Raw genomic sequence first — 20,667 nt, 5'->3', positions numbered from 1 at the left:
GTTGACGGGGAGCCAGTGAAGGTCTCGCAGATGTCCGGAGAATAGTGAACCCCTTTTGCGTTCTGATGAAGTTGCTGAATTTATAGCAACGAAACATGTTGGCTTCATAAAGAAGAGGATATGGTATATAATTAAACCATTTTTAATGGAAGGTCTTGCAGCATCCGAATAAAGGAATAAGACGGCCAGCAAGACTTCTCCAGGTTTTACTTACTTGTTTGTTTTGATTGTCTTGGGGTCTTAGTATGTATATATGTTGTCACAGTATTGTCTGAATCCACTCACTGTGTACTGTGTGTGTTTTTTCCTTGTCACTATTCTCACTGTGTGTACTAGTAGATTTGTGTGCACGTTTCTTACTTCACGTAGAGAGAGTAACCGATGATGAGAAGTGGGTAGACCGGATATTGCTAAACCGGCAACCCCCTCGGGTGTTACGACCGTGAAGTACTCTCTCTACTCCCCACATTTTTTCTAGTACATTTTTTCTAGTATATTTGTTCTAGTAAGTGTTGGCCTGTGATTTTATTTGGTTCATGTTGAGTTACTGAGACACCCTGGACTAAGGAATAGTGTGAACACACACACCTAGGGTATAGAAATTGACATTGTGGTCATTTACCCCTGTTTTGGTCAGTAAAGTGGATGGTGTGTTTACTGAGGTAGGGCTACAGTTTGATTGTCTGTGATTGAGTGGGGGGCAGCCTTACCTCTCCTCCCCCTACACCCCTTGAGATTAGTGAGTAGGTAACCCCCGCCTGGGGTCAAGTTAAATGTCAGCTCACGTAGGCCCTGATGCCTGATTTGTTGTTGCTTAAGGAAGTGTTATTGCTGGATTCATGGTTTATATTTGCCTAATGCAAAACTCCTGGTTACCTGATGCAGTGTTTATTCCTACAGAAATGGTGATGCATAATTAATGAAATGTTTGGTCCTGATACTGAGAGGTTCACTGCTAACAACTGAAATGCTTTAAACTTACCTGATGCAATGGTTCTTGATACATGATTTACTGAAATGCTCTAATGAAATGTGCTCATGAGTTCTTGATACCCTGAATAATGAATTGCTCCCTTTGCTTCCCCCCCCATGAAATATGCCCAAGAGTTATAGCTACTGTGAACATTGATTGCCTTGATTTCAAGCCTATATAAAAACTTATTGATTTGAATCAAACGTCATTGGTGTGGTCTAAGTCCTTGCGTGCACTTATTGTCTCAGTGGATGCGTGTGCTGTGTAGTCACTTAACTGCTGAGCTTTCGGGTGCCTACCTGCTCGTGCCAGGCTACCCCGGGGAACTGGTGACCCCAGTTCCTACAGAAACATTATGCCAAGCATGCTTTTGCACTCTGTATATAACGTGGGCAGTCCCGCTGTGCTCCAAATAAATCATTTATTTACATTACACAGGGCCTACTGGACTCTGCATAAGCTTGCAAAGATCTCTTGTATGCCTGAAAGGTGCTGCAAGAAGTATAATTTGGTTAGGGGGTGGCGATCTCCACTTGTTCCTAGAATGCCCTAGATTGGAAGTATTTTGGGGGGGGGCGTAAGCTCAGCTATGGCAGAAATGTTTAACGAAGATATCTAGGCAAGCGCCAACTTGATTTGTTTGGGATAACCCAAGCGATGGTGGAAGAACATACTACAGGGACGAGAAGGAACCACGGGCCCGATGTAGGTGCCCTAATACCGGTCGGAAACGGCCGAATTCGGCCGCTTCCGACCGGTATTACGGTTTCCAGATGTAGGGCATGCATTTACAGAATCGGTATTTTACCGATTCTGTATTTACCGATTCGGTAAAATTACCAAATCGGTAAATACAGACTCGGTAAAATACCGATTCTGTAAATGCAGATGTAGCTGGCACATGTCAGAGTGCCACAGGGCTTTAAGAATCTGTATTTTACCACCCAATAGGTGTGCATGCACATGTGTGCATGCACACCAGTGCCATGTGACACACAGATATGCCCTTAGGGCATGTCGGTGTGCCACATGGCACACGTGCCTGAATTCAGGGTGCTAGACGGTGTCAAAGTGACACCCCCTGCACCCTTGCAAAAATCGGTATTTACCGAATCGGTAAATACCGATTTGGTAATGACCATTGATTCCTATGGGCTGCAATGCCCATAGGAATCAATGGGCAATACCAATTCGGTATTTACAGAATCGGTAAATACCGAATCTTAACAATTCGGTATTTACCGAATCTGAAATGCCTACATTTCCCCCCTTCTAATTTACCACTTCTTTAATACCGAATCGGTATGATTCTGTATTTTAGAAGTGGTAATTTAGAATAACCTACATCGGGCTACACATGTTTTATTTGGTAACAACAGCAAGGTATGTTATTTGCAAAAAAGAATTGACTCTAACTCACCTAAGTTAGAAGACCAGCTGGTGCAAGTAAAGAGAGTCTATAAAATGGACCTAGGGAAGAAAGATTACAAGTGTAAGGCAGACTTGTGGTCCCTGGTGATTGATTGGTTGCGGGTGACCCAGGAAGAGGTCATATGACTAAGAACACCATGTGTATGCTCTTTTTCTTTTTGGCTCAGTTGTGAGCATTGCCCTAAGACCCCGAGCGAAAAGCAAAGCCCCCTCCCCACACCTTGGCTGGGTGCAGGAGTTTATGAGGCTATTATTGATGATTGGGTCAAGGGGGGTTAGATGATGAGGACTAAAAATACAGACAAAAAAGAATACCTTTCAGAAAAACAGATCAAATACTTTCATTCTTAAAACCGTTGCCCTTTTCCTGGTAGAAGCCATGTCTCCTTTTATACCACAACCTGGCCAGATTACACCTCGACTGAAAAAACAAGCGTAGAACCTGTAGATTTTCAGAACCTGCGACTGTCTCTACTTTCCTTTCAGAAGAAAGAACACTGAAAAGACAGGCTCGTCCCATCTTTTGGCACACGTCTCCAAGAAATACCTACTGAACACTTTTGAATCTGGATTCAGTTCCAGACGCAGCAAGGAAACAGAGCATTCTACAAATACTGGATGAGTCACTGCAACCTCTGGTTGATGGGGACATCTGTCTAGTATTGCTCAACGTCTCATTGGATGGAGTATACGGTACCACTCACCACCCCACTGCACAGGCTAGGGATTGAGGAGTCAAGTCTTGAAATGGTTCTCACCCTTCCTCTCTTTTTCGCTGGATCACAATTTATGAAAGTAGAACCTTTTAGATCTCTCCTGCTCAGAGACAGTAGTCCAAGAATGATTTCCTTTTTTGAAGAGCCCACTGCATCTAGAGATTCCACTTTCCTCTAGAGGTACCAATTCTATTGCCACATTTGCCTCAATAGTGGTAATAGGCGGGGGCTTACTCATAAAAGGTAGAGGGCAATCCAGCACTTAATTTGTGCTAGTGTTTGCCAATGCACAGCACCGGCACTTATTTCTTGACACCTGCACATATTTATGACTGTCCACCACTTGGTGGTGCTGTCTGTCTATTTGCAAACATCAGCAGGTGATGTTATAATATACATGAAAGTTAGTCATGCTAGCACTTTCAGGCATTCCCACAGCTGTGGATGGCCAGGAATAGTCCATTCTGTCATATTTGCAGGAGTGTGATGGCCAGTAGGTAGCATTGATACATTCATTTGGCAGTGATGGAGGAGACAGTGCATGGTAAAAGCTGCAGTGGCCTCCTGAGACACAATATGGGCCCAAGCACTTATTTTTCCACAAATTAAGCACTGGAACCTGAAATTTTCATCTTCAAAGGTCTTCGCCTGGCTGTTCTCAACAAAGGGAGACTCCTGTCATTCATCCTCCACAGGGAATATATGAACTCGGCTTTGGTGTGGCTGATGTGGAAAGCTCATAGAAAAGCATGTCAACAAGCACTTGTCCAATCACCTGGAACATACTGGTGCACTTGATCCATCTCAGTCGGGCTTTAGACCAAAATACAGCACGGAAACAGCATTGCTGTCAATTACCGATGATCTACGCATGCTCCAGGACAAAGGAACATCAGCTGTCCTGGTGCTGCTAGATCTATCGGCAGCTTTTGATACCATCTCTCATGAAATTTTGGTTGAGCGCCTGACTGAGACTGGACTAGGGGGCACGGCACTGGCTTGGCTAAAGAGCTTTCTTCTGGATCGAACCCAATGTGTCACCATGGGAGATTTTCGATCCAAGGAGACCAGGATTACTAAGGGGGTGCCACAGGGCTCTTGTTTGAGCCCCACATTATTCAACATCTATGTGGCCCCCCTGGCGAACATCCTGAGAGCCTTTGGCTTTCGCCCAGTGTCATATGCTGATGATACTCAGCTGCTCTTTCCCTTTGACCATCTAACTCCAGAGGTATTACACTCTTTCTCTGAGGGGATGAGAGCAGTTTCCCAATGGATGTCTTTGAACAAGTTGCAGTGCAACGTCTCAAAGACAGAGGTTATGCTCTTTGGTGAGGCCAAAATCTGCTGGGCTCCTGACTGGTGGCCTTTAGACCTAGGCCCAGTCCCTGAGCCTAAGCAGATAGTTAAGAACTTAGGGGTCCGTCTGGAACAAGAACTCAGCCTGAAGCAGCATGTTACCAACATTGTAGGGTCCTGCTTTCGAACTATAGGGCTACTACGCCGAGTTTTTCCTCTGCTTCCAGACACTATCAGAAAGACCCTGGTCCAGGCGCTGGTTATTAGTCGTCTCGACTATTGTAATGGCCTCCTGTTGTCAGCCAATGAGGAGGATTTGGACAGGTTGCAGGTTGTGCAGAACACTGCAGCTAGGCTGGTGGTAAATGCTCCTCCCAGAACACCATCAAAACCTCTTCTTGCCAGGCTTCATTGGCTCTCCATCCGGCAGAGAGTCACCTTTAAGATCTGTTGCACGGTACATAAAGGTCTTCATGGCTTGGGTCCCTCTTATCTCGCAGACAAGTTTGTGCCGTATGTCCCTTCCCGTGCTCTACGGTCCAGTGATCAATTGCTTCTTGTGGTTCCTAGGATCAAGCGGGCAAGGCAAGGGGGCAAGGCTCTGTCAGTAAGAGGACCAAAGATTTGGAACGGCCTCCCCCTCCAGCTTAGGCAGCTTGAAAATCATCTGGCATTCAGGAAAAAGTTGAAGACGTTTCTGTTTCAGGTCTAGCTTTACAGGTTTCAGAATTGGATTACAGTTATATAACTGGTAGGTTTGGCAGTCATATAGCGCGGAGATACTCCCCTGGGAGTCTATTCAAGCGCTCTATAAACACGCAAAATAAATAAATAAATAAATATGAGGAAGAGGAGCTAATCTTACCCCTATTACCTGTACCTCTGCCTCTCTAAATATGAAAGAGCAATTGCTGTGGAAGCGGAGGTCGCTTCAGGGTCTGCAAACGTGGTGGCTATACCCAAAAAAGGTGACATTGTGGGTGTAAAATGCTTGTAAGGGGAAGTCAAATTCAGGTCTCTGGTGTAAGCATATCTTCTCCTCAAACAATTTTCGATGGTGGAATGGCATCTCAAGGAGAGGGCCACAGATATTGCTAGTTCAACTAGATGCCCACATCCAGGCATGGAGTCGGCGACTGGGCAATATCTGAAGCCATCTGCATGGCTGTTCCGCTGCATCTGTGCCGTCCTAGACTGGGCCCATTAAGCAGCTCTGCCTGTTTTCTGGTTGGCTTGAATTTGTCAAACAGCCATCACAGGCATCCAGCTACCCAAGCACGAGACTAGCTTGTGAGCAGATAGACCTCATTACTAATCCTTACAGCCAGGAGACCCGACGTGACCGAGCCATTAAGCGCCCCGACCCTGTGATGACGTGCCACTCAAACTTGTGATTCAGTTAGCAGGATGAAGCTTGCACCACCAAGTTCAAAGCTCTTGGATGGCCGGATACAGAAGCAGGGTCTTTGGGAGCAGAGCTGTGCTTCCTAGAAGTGGTCCATGAAACTACAGAAGCGGACTGAGGCTTTTTCTCGCATCCTAAATGGCCGCCATGAGATCCTCATTCACTTCATGGGAAGGCAAATGGCCTCTAAAGACTGCTTCTCTGAGAGGATCTCAGTGGACAGAGGAGACGCCCGGTGATCTGAAAGAAAGGCAATCACCAGTGTTTCTGCAGCTTTATAAATTATGGAAGAGAAGAGAGCCTGCTCACCTGTAGCATAAACGTCTTGGAGAAGAAATTATATCTCTGTAGGTCTTCATAAGACCAGTGTAATGACTGGGGGAAGCAGGTTGTCCACTCCCTGTCTTAGAAAACTGTTATCCTATTAGGCACAGGGACAGTCCACACTTGGATCTTAAAATATTAAAAATAAGCAATATAATGATCACCATTATATTATCACTAACCATTAGTCACATTAAGAGCCGGAAATCATTTGGGAGACCTAAAGGAGATCTTCACCTCAGTAGTGCAGGAACAAAGCGATGAGAATTGGTCAGAATTACAGTTTTTATCAACATGTCACTTGTTGATAAAGAGGAAAGAACCATATACGAAAAGAAACAACAAAGTTAACTATAGAAAGTCCCTATAGACGGCACGGTAAGGCACTAACTGGTAATGTCAATTAGCAAATTTAATTCCACAGATCCCGGTCTAGCTTGATTGCGGGCACGCTTACTGGATGAAATAATATTAACGCATGTGACGTATTTAGAAAACTCGTAAAATGTCCAGCTGTTGCTGGTCATTTGATGCATTTTTAGGTCTAGCCCTTGAGCGAGCATAAGCTCAGCCGCTGAAATATTGTTTTAAATAAGTATTATATATACTTACAGGGCCTTATGGTCAGTGGGCTTCATCCACTGCTCTTTTAAATTGCCGTTCCCAATTTGCTTCTGTCTATTACCGCATACAGCATGGGGCAGTGGGCCAAACCCAATATAACCATTGGTTCCCTTCATTGTAGTGTCTCCAAACCTCTGCACATTGTATGCATCCACCTAAAATAGTCCCCTTCTCTTCAGTGACAAAGCTGGTTCAAAATGTGCTTTTTATAGATTTTTTTTTTAAATCTTTGAATAATTGTTTCTTATTTTGCCTGTTCTTCGGGTCATTTATTTTGCATATTTTGAAAGTTACAGTTAATAAACGTGTAAGTGGCATTGTCACATTGTAGCTGGCCGTGATTTGAGTGCATGTTTGGGTCTTTATTTACTTGTCTCCTTCACAAATAATAACAATAAAATGCAGGGCACAACTGAAAGGCATGGTTTAAAAAATCAATAGTAAAACGGCCACATCACTGAAGGTTTTTAAAAAAAATGTATTGCAAGCATATACAGGTCCGGTAATAGTGGCATATTTATTATAACTGTATTTTGTGGCATATGCCTGCAATAAAAACAAATGTACAATCGAAACAACTGCAAAATTCAAACCTTTGGCTGTGCCAATGCTTGCTTTATTTTTGTAATCATGGGACCACCACTGACTATTTGAACTAAGACACAAGTTTTAGTATGTACATATTGTATTACATTTTCTCTGACCCTTTTGTATGTAAACTGCTTGGATAGTGTGATCCAATCAGTTATCTCTTGAATAATACTGATTTAAATATGACAAAACATAATTGTTTCACTTGTACTAGTGGAATATGTTAAAAGTCAGTTACAAAAAATAAAATTTTAATCCGGCGTTAATATTCATTACTGTTGATAACTAATTGTTATTTGTACATGAATATTCTGATATTTAGCGGAAACATCGTTTTTATTCTTATTCAAATTAACAACAAGCACTGGCCTCCAAAAATGAAACTGTGTACCTGATACAGGACTTCTTGATGACCCATTCTTTGACAGGAGGCCTTGAGATGACTTGTCTGGTCTTGAGAGGGAGTGTGATGGTTTTCTTTCACGTGGCAAACGAGGAGAGGAGCTGGGACCTGTCAAACATTTGCATTTGTCAGCAATAAGGTTTCACATCTAATTAAAGCCAAGGTTTATTATTATGTGTCACTTTTAACTGTAAAGACTTTGAAACATTAGTGGCCTCCAGGCGAAGTGGCACGAATAAGACATCCAACAAGCAACTTCTTCCTTCCGAGAAAACATGTTATCATCTTATAACAGGTGTTATATAATGTGTCCTGTCTTGACCAAGCTGCATTGATATTATCTTTAATGATGGTTACAAGTGGCATCCCAAAGGGGTTTGCAGGTTTAATCTCTGAAAGAAACTATTGATAAAATACTCTTTCTGAAACAGACAACATCTGTTTACATTTCAGTTGCCTGCCCACTATACATCACAGAGAAATATGTTTATTAAATCTCCTCTGGTCCACTCTGAAATATACATTTCTGTGTGATATCTTTACTGGATAACTGAACACTCAAGGAAAACATACCATCACCTAAAAAAAATAATCCTGGATGACTGAGGGAATTGCCTTTATTATATCTCCTATGGATATCCCTAAGGAAATTGCTATTCTATACATAATTTCAATACCTGAAGGAAATATCTCTACTAGAACGCCCCCAGATAATCCAAGAAAATATCTATATACAATCATCTCTGAACATTCCTAGGAAACACCTTTAGCACATCTCCTCAGAATAACTCGAGACTCTTTAGGAGAGCGCCCTTCGACCCCAGGAAAATCCCATTATTAGGGGGTCTCTGGAGAGCCCCAGGAAATGCCCCACTAGATCCCAGACTGTACACTGAAAGTAATTCCTTTACTAGAACTATTGAAGATTTCACAAGAAACAAAGGGTGCACATCTTGGGGAACACTGGTTCTGAGACATGATGACTCTCCAGATTCTTTATCTTTGAAACAGGAATGCTTTCTTTTCACTCTCACAGTGCCAGGTGGACCCAGTTATGCCACAGGGTGCTGTAATGGTGTTGCGCTTTTCCGACGAGGGTTGATCACACAGTTTATAAATGGTGCCACTGTGCTTCAAAACCCACATATGTTTTATAAGATACAAGAATTTCAAAAGGTGGCCGACGAGCAATAAAGATTAAGCAGAGGGTACACACAATACATCAGCCCCAATGCTCCTAAAAGTCCATACCTTCTGTATTCTAATGGATAGTCTTGGCACCGCAGATTTTCCTTCAATACCTAAGACTTTGGATGTGGTCTTTGGGGAAGCCTGAAGGGATCACATTAACCACAAGCATTGGCATAGCCAATAGGTCTCGCCTTTGGGACAGTTTTTAGTTATACAGCACAATATCCTTGGTGCAACAACATCAACTGTTGAATGGCTAAACACTTATAAGGTCCCAAAGGCGAGACCTATTGGCTATAAAGGAAATTATTTGCGGGCGAGAAAAAGGTAAGCAGCAATCTTGTTAACATGAGGTGTAGGGTCGCCCTAAGCAACACAAATAAATAAAGAAATAAAGGGGGGGGGGCTTTCTGCTCTGGATTTATAAGTGTGATTCATACATCTGCTGTATAATCCTGCACACGTGACCTAACCAACAGGTGTACATGTTTAGCAAACCAGGGAAATTTTGTGATCTTATGCAACGCTGTACAGCATTTCAAGGCCAAAGGTAACAAGTCAGAATTTTCAAACATACATTAGAATCGTCAGAACGCAAATAAATTTACAGAATGACATCGCAAACCAAGCATTTGCACACAGGCACACGATAAAACAAGAGGACAACAGTCAACATACAGAACATTTCCAGGAGAAGCTGAACTAGAGTCATGGCTTACTCAAAACTCAGACCCTCAGGTGCTTCGGCTTTATTAGCGATTATTGATTTGGGGCAGCCACACTCAGGCCTAGGTGGCATGCCTTGTAATCCATTGACAGTAACGACAACAAACGTCTGTCAGCCCTTGCCATGAGCAAGACGCCACAAGGATGCTTGTACCTGGTCCTTTATGTAAAGCCGGGGGTAGGGGGGAGAAGCGGTACAACTGGAACCCCTCCTCCCCAAACAAACAAACAATTTAAAATTGTGTCTCCCGACCCTGAAAAAAATTCCCATTATATATATCTTCCCCCCTACACACACAATACATTTCAACTATACAATTTAAAACGTCATCACGTAACGACTACCAAAACTGCAAGAGTATAAAGAATAACTATTGAACCGGCCCGTTGCAGTCCTGCACTGAAGGGGGTGGGGCGAGAAAGGGAGCGTTTACAGGTGGAAAACATGACGCCAGCCAAACAACAAAATCAAACCGTGTATTTGCAAAAACACATCACTGCAAGGTGTACAAAGTCTCACGAAAGCCCGGCTGGAAACATGTCCACGCTCCAGCACAGTCATCTGCTCCGTGCCCTCTGCCAGCACACGCCGATCCAGGCCACTGGCTTCCCCAAGTTACCCAAACCAGTCCAACTGCTCTGCAGAGTCATCCTGGTGTTCCAAAGGGTCCATAGACCCCTTCCATTACTCTCCTGAGCCTAACACATCCTCAAAGTGATCAGGCAACAACATTGAACCCCTGGGATCAATCAGTGCCGGAATCTATGTCGAGCGACATTGTTCCAACTCAGTGTCATCAGGGTTAAGGAAGGGCTGGTGCCACAGATGGGCACTGGCTGCACCGAAGGCACCGACTTTGGGTCCAATGCCGGCAGAGGTCACAATGGCATGACCGGCATCGACCCGGATCCGGGATTGGAATGCTGAGGCCCTACCTACGCCGTGGCCGGATTGATGGCGTCAAACCCGATGGGGCTGAGGGCTCACCAGAGGTGTCAGCCCGCTCAAATACGCAGCGCATGGCCCCGTAAAACTCTTCAATTTGAGCAGGGGTCGCTCCGATCCGCGCAAAGTCAACCCTGGCTCTGGCTCCTCTGAACCGTGCCTAGAGCTTCGGTGCTCCAAACCTCTTTCGTCGAAGGACATCCTCTTCTTGTGCCTCATTCCCAAGTGTCCCGAGGACCTCGAGTAGGACAAAGAGGACCATGGCCTCCTCTTCTTTGATCAGGACTGGGACATCCGCAAAGTCTCGCTGGACAGTGTGCACTGCCTGGCCACAAGGAGCTTCATAGCCCGCTCCTGCAAGGCCTTCGGAGCCATAGGGCAACAGTCCGAGCATGACTTGGAATCGTGGTAACGCTCAAGACACCAGAGGCAGCTGAGGTGGGGGGGGGAGGGTCGGTAAACGACATCATGAAGTGGCAGGACCCGCACAGCTTGAATCTTGTCTTCCTCGAAGACATCCTCGCACACAAAGTTGGAAAAAATTTGAAATTCAAGAAAAAGTCAAGAAAAGGGCTGTCAAAAAGTGATTAGTGCTTAACTGGCGCAGAAAGAAAAGAACTGACATCCGTGCGCCTGGGTGGTGCCTATATAGGTACAGTGATGTCATAACAGACGCTGCCGATGGCGTTATGCGCCGCTGAATGAAGCCACCAGACGGCGTTCTCAAGTGGTATTGCTCAGCAAAAGATGCCTAGGGAATTTAAAGGTAAGGAATCTGCTGCTAAAAGTCTCTTTCAGATCTGTAAACACAGAGAACGGTCTTTCACCCATGGTAAAGCAAAACAAAAGCTCTATTAAAAAAAGTCTAAGACAACAATAGCAACTATTGGCATAGAACCAGTCTTGCCCCTAGGAAAATCTACTAGAGATAATACAAATATCCCTAAGATATCCCCAAGATATATACTGAAATAGGAGTAAAATACATAACTGCCTATGTATTAACAAGAGAAAAAGTATAACACATAGATATAAAATAAAGCTTAGTAATCAGTTAGACAATACTGACATAACAGTATGGAAACCATAGTGGGCATCATACTACATAGGAAAGCAACAGCCCTCCAAATCGTCAGCGTAACGCAAATTGCCTGAGACACCATCGTCAAGGAACCATAGTACAAAGTTGTGTAAGATAGTAAGTATGAAAAAGAAACCTTGATAGCCTGGCTGAAACCACTGTCAGTATGTTACCCTACTTTATGAATAGAGACCCGTCTACAGATGATCCAGAAAGGGTTTCCCATACTTTACCCATAAAATGTAAATGATTCTATAAAAAAAAAGAATCTGAGTGGTTTTGTATATTCCATCTAGAGAGAACACGGCGCAAAATGTGAACTGTTTCAGCTGAATGATGAAAATACTTGTCACCTAGAAGAGCAACGATTCTTCAGTATAGTAATAAAAGTAATCAACAAAAAGTAGAAATTATGAGGTAAACACCTATTCTCCTCATGAACAAACGTATTTGAATATCTTCATAGAAAAGAAAAGGTGCACCATTAAAGGGACATTTTCTAAAGAAAAGAAGGAAGTAATAACGCAAAGCATCATATAAAATCGACCTAGAGACTACCTCTTCTTGGAGACCTAAACAGAATGATGTAATCCCAGGAAAATTACACATTAATGTTCAAATAAACTATATAAAACAACAAATGTCTACACAAATATGTAGAATAGCCACCAAACTGAGATGACTAGAAGACAGAAGCTTAGGAGCAAACACATATAGGGCCTAATTATTAGTCTGACGGTCCTCAGACCGCCAGACTTGTAGTGGGGCGGTGGTGGCGGTCTTCCGACAGCCACATTACGACCCTGGAGGTCGTGCCACCCTCAAACCACTGATATCCCTGGGAACCGCCGTTACCTGGTGGTGGCATGGCGGTCTTGAGGCAGTAATATGCTTGCCAGGAAGCCAGCGGTCCCGCCAAGCGTATTACAACTTTCCTCACCGCCACTGATTTCATGGAGGTCTTTCCTCCATGGAAACAATGGTGGTGAGGGAAGAAAGGGGGCCCTACAGAACCCTGTGTGGCTTACTCCATGTGGATGCACAGGGGGGCACATGCAACATGTGCACCCCTGTGTGCATGCACCACTAGTTCCAGTCATGCCATGCTGAAACTTCCTTTGACATTCCTATTGCAGTGCCTATTTTAAAGGCACCGACATGGGAACACCAAAGAACTGCCCTCCAGTGACTACAAAATTCATAATATGGTGGGCGGTTCTCACATGGGTTTGGCGGTGCGACTGCATGGCGGTCCCAGTGCCTCACCGCCAAACTCGTAACCAGCCCCAAATAACGTCTTGGTCCCCACCTAATTAATCGAGCAAAAATAAAGAACTTTTACTATCATCAGAAAGGAAACTCAACTAATGCTGAGATGTAAAGCTAATACCAGAGGTAGAAACAGAACCCACACATACCGGTAATGTAAGCTATTGACTACCTTTCCTGAGGACACAAGAAGGCTTTTTTTTATTTTTTTTTAGTCTGACACTCTCAGTGCTGTACAATCCCGTCAATGGAACATCATTCTATTAAACGACTGCAAGATTAATCCGGCCATAAAGTGTAAGGTCGCGCAAATACTATATTTGACAGTGTCAAATATTTACAACAGGAATAAGAGGATTATTTTAAATAAACTCTCTTACAATATGTGAACCACAGACAGAGACTCCCATGGAGATTCGGTTACCAAAATGTTCCTATAAGGGATACTAATTTCATGAATTTATTATATCTTAAGACAGATCGATTAACACTTGACAGAGGGGAAACACTAATCTCCCCAATCAGGGTCTTTACTTCACAAGCTGAGCGATCCTGGTTCAGCATGCAGGTATATAAGCATACAAAAGATGCTCTACTCAGAGCATGGAACACACCATAATGGTTCTCAACTCCTGTCCATAAGCTCTTCTTTAGAGTAATGGAAACCCTGTATGACCTGTGTATCAGGCAACAACCCATTAAGGATCAGAAAAGAAATAACACATGAAAGCTGCCATCAAATAGAATAATGAAAACCTATGGTAGGATAGTAGGTAATAACTTTAAAGAATACCTGCCTATATAATACCCTTTAGCATCGTAACAAGATGTAAATAAGGGAGATGATGATACATGTAAATAACCATAAGTGCATAACCAATAGCACCTGGATTGCACATCACACTGTCTGCCATCAAAAGGAATATGCCACCTGTTCAATCATAACAATTCTTCAAAATTCAGAAAGAATGAAAACAATTAAAGATATTTCTAGGTGTCTTTGTCGCTCTGACCTGCTCTAAAACGCTGCAAAGCCGAATCTGCATGTACACAAAATGAGTTTACACCCTTAAATGGCATCTCTTTTAGGCTATTCTGGACTGTCTCGGAAAATCCAGATTGATGCAGTCATGCATGTCTTCACAGCACAACTGGTTGAGCCATAGCTCTCCCCATGGACTGTGTGGTAGGTCATACCGCTTTTTATGGTAAATGTAGCCGCTTCGTGGCCATGCTGCACCCACTGTAACAGTTCACTGGAAGAGAAGGCAGCAAACGCTCCACTGAAACCCATGGCGCATGGGAAACCATGCCCAGAACACATGCACTATTCAAAGACAGCCATGCTGCACTAACTGAAGAGGAAATATTCCCCCCACAGCTTTCCAGCCTTCTGGACCCAGTGCTAGGTGGGACTAGAGGAAGCACACTAGGGACCGCAGAGGCGGTATCTGCTTGCACAACTAGAACCTTTGTGGAGGGATGTTTGGAGAGAACCCGGATCCCAAGGCGGGCCGATGCCTAAGGGATATAGCCCGGCCGCTAGCATTCCTGTTACCGGCCTTGCCGAAGCTCCGTCCTAATACAATGTTGTATACAGACTCATTATAGGGGAGTTAGGGCTCCACTCCTGTCTCCCCCTGGTGAAGTACATTCACTAAAGGGTCCGTGGATAGTTCTACTGAGGAAAGATGCCAATCCAAGACAACAGCTGCTCTCTGTTACATTTTTGCAGAAGAGGAACTCAACCCTGTAACCATACCAGGTGGAGAAATTAAGTCCGAAACTGGAGAGGATGTAATTCCACTGGCCTCACTCAGTTCTGTCAACCAATTTCCTTCTACAGGAGGCATGACAGTGATGCCCAAAGGGTTTGATACCTTATATTCTCCTCTTCACCTTGAGAACTGCCTATTCTTGTAGAATAAGCAGCAACAGGTTGTCTAGGGACAGATGGAGAGCTGCCTGAAGCAGACAGCTCCATCGGTGCCACATCCGACCCTGTCCGCCACAGCTGCAGCGTCGTATTGATGTCAGAAAGAGTAATGGGCTCGGCGATGACTGGTGCCGCCAACGTAATTGGTTGACCAGACTCTGGCGCCAAAGGTGGAAATCCCAAAGTGCTGTGCACCGGCGTTACAGATACGACAACTGATCCAGAGGGCCTAGTAGAATCTGAGGGCGAACCCACCGGCGCAGATCCAGTTAAGACACCCCCACCTCCTTGGTGCTAATAAGTGCACCAGAGAGAGGCTTAGTTTCAAAGACGTAATGCAGGGGCTATATATTATTCCCGCATTTGGACCAGAGTCACCCCGGCTCCAGGGAAAACAGGGAGGCGCTGGGTTGATTCTCATAGAGACTACTTAACAGGAAGCTGGGAGACGGCGTAGGAGATGCCTGACTTACATGTCAGTTGGTCTGCTTCAGGGACTCGATCGACGGTGAGGGACCCTCATGCGAATAGCTCCACTAGTGATCTCTGGACTACATGAGGGACCAACAACAATGCAGGGCCTCTGCCAGCCACGATTCCAGGATTTTCAAACGACTCTTCCTCATCGTCTTCGGCCAAAAATGATGACAGGCACCACACTCCTCAGAGTTGTGAAGTTCTCCGAGATCCCACATACAGTTTGCATGAGGATCTGTGACCAACATTTGTTTACCACAAGATCCACAAGGCTTAAACCACAAACACATTTCAAGAAAATGCACACTGTTTCCTTGACAAACTGTCGAGATGGGCCAGAAATCGGCCTTCAACTGCTCTGGACCCACGCTGGAAGCACGGACAAGAAGGAACTGGTGCATCAGCAAGGGGGATATATATACCTGTCGACATCACATCCGATGAACGACGTCGATATTGAGTCGCTCAATGCCCTCCTCCAACACGCCGACGTGGTACGGAAAATGTTCTGGATTGAGTCTCGCGTCCGGGGGAGGATTCTAAGGTAAGGAATCTGCTGCTAGATGTCTCTATCAGATACCTTTGTATAATTGTTGCATGCATTTATGTTAGTTCTGCTCTGAAATTGTTTGCTAAAGGGTTGAAACAGAGAGTATTTTTTTTTGATTTATCATGTTCAATGGGTATACAACTGTTACAAAGAAGTTTTTACCACGCACTACCATTACAACGCAGGCATTACCACGCATACCATTACAACGCATTGCGCTGGGGGGCGCTCTAGGATAGGGAATAAGTATAATTTTATATCCAACACCTTCCCTAGTGTCCACGGGGACTGGAGTTGGAATATAAAATTATACTTACCACTATCCAGCACCTCTAAGCGCTATGCGTTGTAACGGTATGCGTTGTAAATACCGCGTTGTAATGGTATGCGTGGTAAAAGTATGCGTTGTAACGTCATACATCCGTTCAATGTGTATTTTCCATGTGTATCCCACAGGGATCCTCTCTATCCCCTTTGTTTTTAGCGATTCATGTCAAGCCCCTTGCAAAACTCCTCTGTCAATTCAATGTGAGTTTACGTACAAGCTGACAACACTTAAATTATCAATAACTTTTAACCCTACCACAGACTTCCCTGCCATTCTGACAGCAATCTTTGGCTGGAAGAACAATTACTCCTTGAAGTTAAATCCAGCCAAATTAGAGATTTCACCCATATCCAACTAGATCAATCACTGAGACAATTCACTATGGGTTAGCCAACTGGGGGTCTGTCCAAACCCAGTTTCACCAGTCAGAAACTTGGGGGTCATATTAAACTCAGCTGAATCTGGATCCAATGATTAGCAAGATCACCTAAACCTATTCCCATCAAGTCTGAGTATTACGGCATAGTCTATCTTTTCTATGCTTTTCCCACATGAAAATGGGGAGAAATGCATTTGCTCCGTAACCTGTAGACCATGTTGACTCTGCCTCCCTGGGTCTTGATTCCAGGTCTATTGACCAACTTCATAAACAAGTTAGAATGACCTCAGGAGGTCAGTTTTTAATCTTGGAAATTCCTATTCAGTTTCCTGCTACCTCCAACAACTTCATCAGCTGCCAGAGAGGGACCTATTTGTTTTCAAAAATTTCTGATTGATGCAATGTAACGTGGTTCTGCCCCCAATTTTCACTTAAGCAAATTTAAAATATACACAGCTGGCCGCGGCCTTGGACCCACCAAGAAAGACAAATTCAAAGTCCCCAGTTCCAACTGGAAGGAATGAAGCGGCCGAGCACTCAGTGTACAGGGAGACACAATATGGAACCCAATGCCATCTGAGAGCCCCTCACATATCCAGGAAGGAGCTGGAGCCCAGGACCTGCGCTATGCACAGATAAACCTCAGCTCCTCGACAGCCGCCCCGGCTCCTCCTTGCAAAGCAATTCAGCGCCACGAGACTTCATCGGAGCGACAGAAGCGCTTTACAAAACACCCTTAATAAATACTATGATTCCTGGTGGACTCCTCTGAGGTTCTTACAAGAATAATACATCATACCTGGATGAACACAAAGTCCTTGATAGGATACTAATAGAACAGCCTTACAGGATTAATGTAAGAGACAGCAGTCCGTCCTTCGGGGGCTGTAGGAAGACAGTGGGCGTGAGAGCAACCATCATGAAGACCCTGGGTGACCTGTCAGAGCAGTGCCCAATGGGACTTTAACCTACAGACATTGCATGTTTATTCTACATAATACACATCCCTTCCTTCCCTTAGGAAACCCACAGGAACCTGCACAATTGCAAGGCAATGAATATTAAAGACGCCGGGGGAAGCCGCAGCGAGCGCTGCTCGGTGCAGCGCTCCAGGTTCCCTTCTTGGCACTCATCTAATTATACTCCTGCTTCAAAACAAAATGGAAATTATCCAGGAGAAGGGGAAAACATAACATCTGGTCCCCGCCGCAAGAAAGGTGTGCATTTATGCAGACATTCAGAAGAGAAGAGGAGCACTGGAGTGTGGGGTGTTTATCGCTTGGGGACCACAGACCGACAGCAGCATCCTCAGACTTGCAGATCCGGGCCTGGAGTGGACAGCGCGCCGCAGCCCGTGGAGAATGATAACACCGTCCGCACCGCCATGTGCGCGCAGGCGATAACGAAAACAAAAGGTGCATTAGCAGTCACTGATGCTCAGATACAGGGAGGCAGCCTCCTTGGGTCCCTGCATGCTGACACCAATGCTAAAATGCAGGGAGGCAGCCTCCTTGGGTCCCTGCATGCTGGCCCCGATGCTCAGATACAGGGAGGCGGCCTCCTTGGGACCCTGCATGCTGGCACTGATGCTCAGATACAGGGAGGCGGCCTCCTTGGGTTCCTGTATGCTGGCACCGATGCTCAGATACAGTGGGGAGGTGGCCACCTTGGGTCCCTACATGCTGGCCCCGATGCTTAAGATACAGGGAGGCGGCTTCCTTGGGTCCCTGAATGCTGGCCCCGATGCTCAGATACAGGGAGGCGGGCTCCTTGGGTCCCTGCATGCTGGCCCGATGCTCAGATACAAGGAGGCAGCCTCCTTGGGTCCCTGCATGCTGGCCCGATGCTCAGATACAGGGAGGCGTTCTCCTTGGGTCCCTGCATGCTGGCCCCGATGCTCAGAGACAGGGAGGCGGCCTCCTTGGTCCCTGCATGCTGGCACCGATGCTCAGATACAGGGAGGCGGCCTCCTTGGGTCCCTACATGCTGGCACTTATGCTCAGATACAGGGAGGCGTCCTCCTTGGGTCCCTGCATGCTGGCCCCGATGCGCAGAGACAGGGAGGCGGCCTCCTTGGTCCCTGCATGCTGGCCCCAATGCTCAGATACAGGGAGGCGGCCTCCTTGGGTCCCTGCATGCTGGCACTTATGCTCAGATACAGGGAGGCGTCCTCCTTGGGTCCCTGCATGCTGGCCCCGATGCTCAGGTACAGGGAGGCGTCCTCCTTGGTCCCTGCATGCTGGCACCGATGCTCAGATACAGGGAGGCGGCCTCCTTGGTCCCTGCATGCTGGTACCGATGCTCAGATGCAGGGAGGCGGCCTCCTTGAGTCCCTGAATGGGGGCCACGATGCTCAGATACAGGGAGGCCACCTGCTTGGTCCCTGCATGCTGGCCCCGATGGTCAGATACCGTGAGGCGGCCTCCTTGGTCCTTGCATGCTGGCCCCAATGCTCAGATACAGGGAGGCGGCCTCCTTGGGTCCCTGCATGCTTGCACCGATCCTCAGATACAGGGAGCCAGCCTCCTTGGGTCCCTGCATGCTGGCACCGATGCTCAGATACAGGGAGGCGGCCTCCTTGGGTCCCTGCATGCTGGCACCGATGCTCAGATACAGGGAGGCGGCCTCCTTGGGTCCCTGCATGGTGGCCCGATGCTCAGATACAGGGAGGCGGCCTCCTTGGGTCACTGCATGGGGGCCCGATGCTCAGATACAGGGAGGCGGCCTCCTTGGTCCCTGCATGCTGGCACTGATGCTCAGATACAAGGTGGAGGCCTCCTTGGGTCCCTGCATGCTGGCCCTGGTGCTCAGATACAGGGAGGAGGCCTCCTTGGGTCCCTGCATGCTGGCCCCGATGCTCAGGTACAAGGAGGGCGCCTCCTTTGGTCACTGCATGGGGGCCCCGATGCTAAGATACAGGGAGGCAGCCTCCTTGGGTCCCTGCATGCTGGCACCGATGCTCAGATACAGGGAGGTGGCCTCCTTGGGTCCCTGCATGATGGCACCGAGGCTCAGATACAGGGAGGCGGCCTCCTTGGGTCCCTGCATGCCGGCCCGGATGCTCAGGTACAGGGAGGCAGCCTCCTTGGGTGGCACCGATGCTCAGATGCAGGGAGGCGGCCTCCTTGGTCCCTGCATGCTGGCCCCGATGCTCAGATGCAGGGAGGCGGCCTCCTTGGGTCCCTGTTTCCCCGATGCTCAGATACAGGGAGGCGGCCTCCTTGGTCCCTGCATGCTGGCACCGATGCTTAGATACAGGGAGGCGGCCTCCTTGGGTCCCTGCATGCTGGCCCGATGCTCAGATACAGGGAGGTGGCCTCCTTGGGTCCCTGCATGCTGGCACAGATGCTCAGATACAAGGAGGCGGCCTCCTTTGGTCCCTGCATGCCGGCCCGGATGCTCAGGTACAAGGAGGCGGCCTCCTTGGGTGGAACCGATGCTCAGATGCAGGGAGGCGGCCTCCTTGGGTCCCTGCATGCTGGTCCCCATGCTCAGATACAGGGAGGCAGCCTCCTTGGTCCCTGCATGCTGGCCCCGATGCTCAGATACAAGGAGGCAGCCTCCTTGGGTCCCTGCATGCTGGCCCGATGCTCAGATACAGGGAGGCGTTCTCCTTGGGTCCCTGCATGCTGGCCCGATGCTCAGAGACAGGGAGGCGGCCTCCTTGGTCCCTGCATGCTGGCACCGATGCTCAGATACAGGGAGGCGGCCTCCTTGGGTCCCTGCATGCTGGCACTTATGCTCAGATACAGGGAGGCGTCCTCCTTGGGTCCCTGCATGCTGGCCCCGATGCGCAGAGACAGGGAGGCGGCCTCCTTGGTCCCTGCATGCTGGCCCCAATGCTCAGATACAGGGAGGCGGCCTCCTTGGGTCCCTGCATGCTGGCACTTATGCTCAGATACAGGAAGGCGTCCTCCTTGGGTCCCTGCATGCTGGCCCCGATGCTCAGGTACAGGGAGGCGTCCTCCTTGGTCCCTGCATGCTGGCACCGATGCTCAGATACAGGGAGGCGGCCTCC

At 46.9% G+C, this 20,667-nt stretch overlaps 1 protein-coding gene across 1 annotated transcript in view; it reads right to left on the bottom strand.

Annotated features, from left to right (window-relative positions):
• Window positions 1–20,667, bottom strand: part of NEK10 (NIMA related kinase 10) — a 1,232,468-nt gene that overhangs the window by 297,195 nt on the left and 914,606 nt on the right. The window contains exon 29 of the mRNA XM_086942130.1: window positions 7,755–7,874. Within this exon, the coding sequence (XP_086798256.1) occupies window positions 7,755–7,874 (120 nt within the window). The remainder of the gene's footprint in view (window positions 1–7,754; window positions 7,875–20,667) is intronic.

This window comes from Lissotriton vulgaris, chromosome 10 (assembly GCF_964263255.1).
Source record: "Lissotriton vulgaris chromosome 10, aLisVul1.2, whole genome shotgun sequence".
NCBI classification, from domain to species: Eukaryota; Metazoa; Chordata; class Amphibia; order Caudata; family Salamandridae; genus Lissotriton; species Lissotriton vulgaris.
The sequence above is the reverse complement of the archived record's forward strand: the minus strand, read 5'-3'. Positions and strand labels throughout refer to the sequence as shown.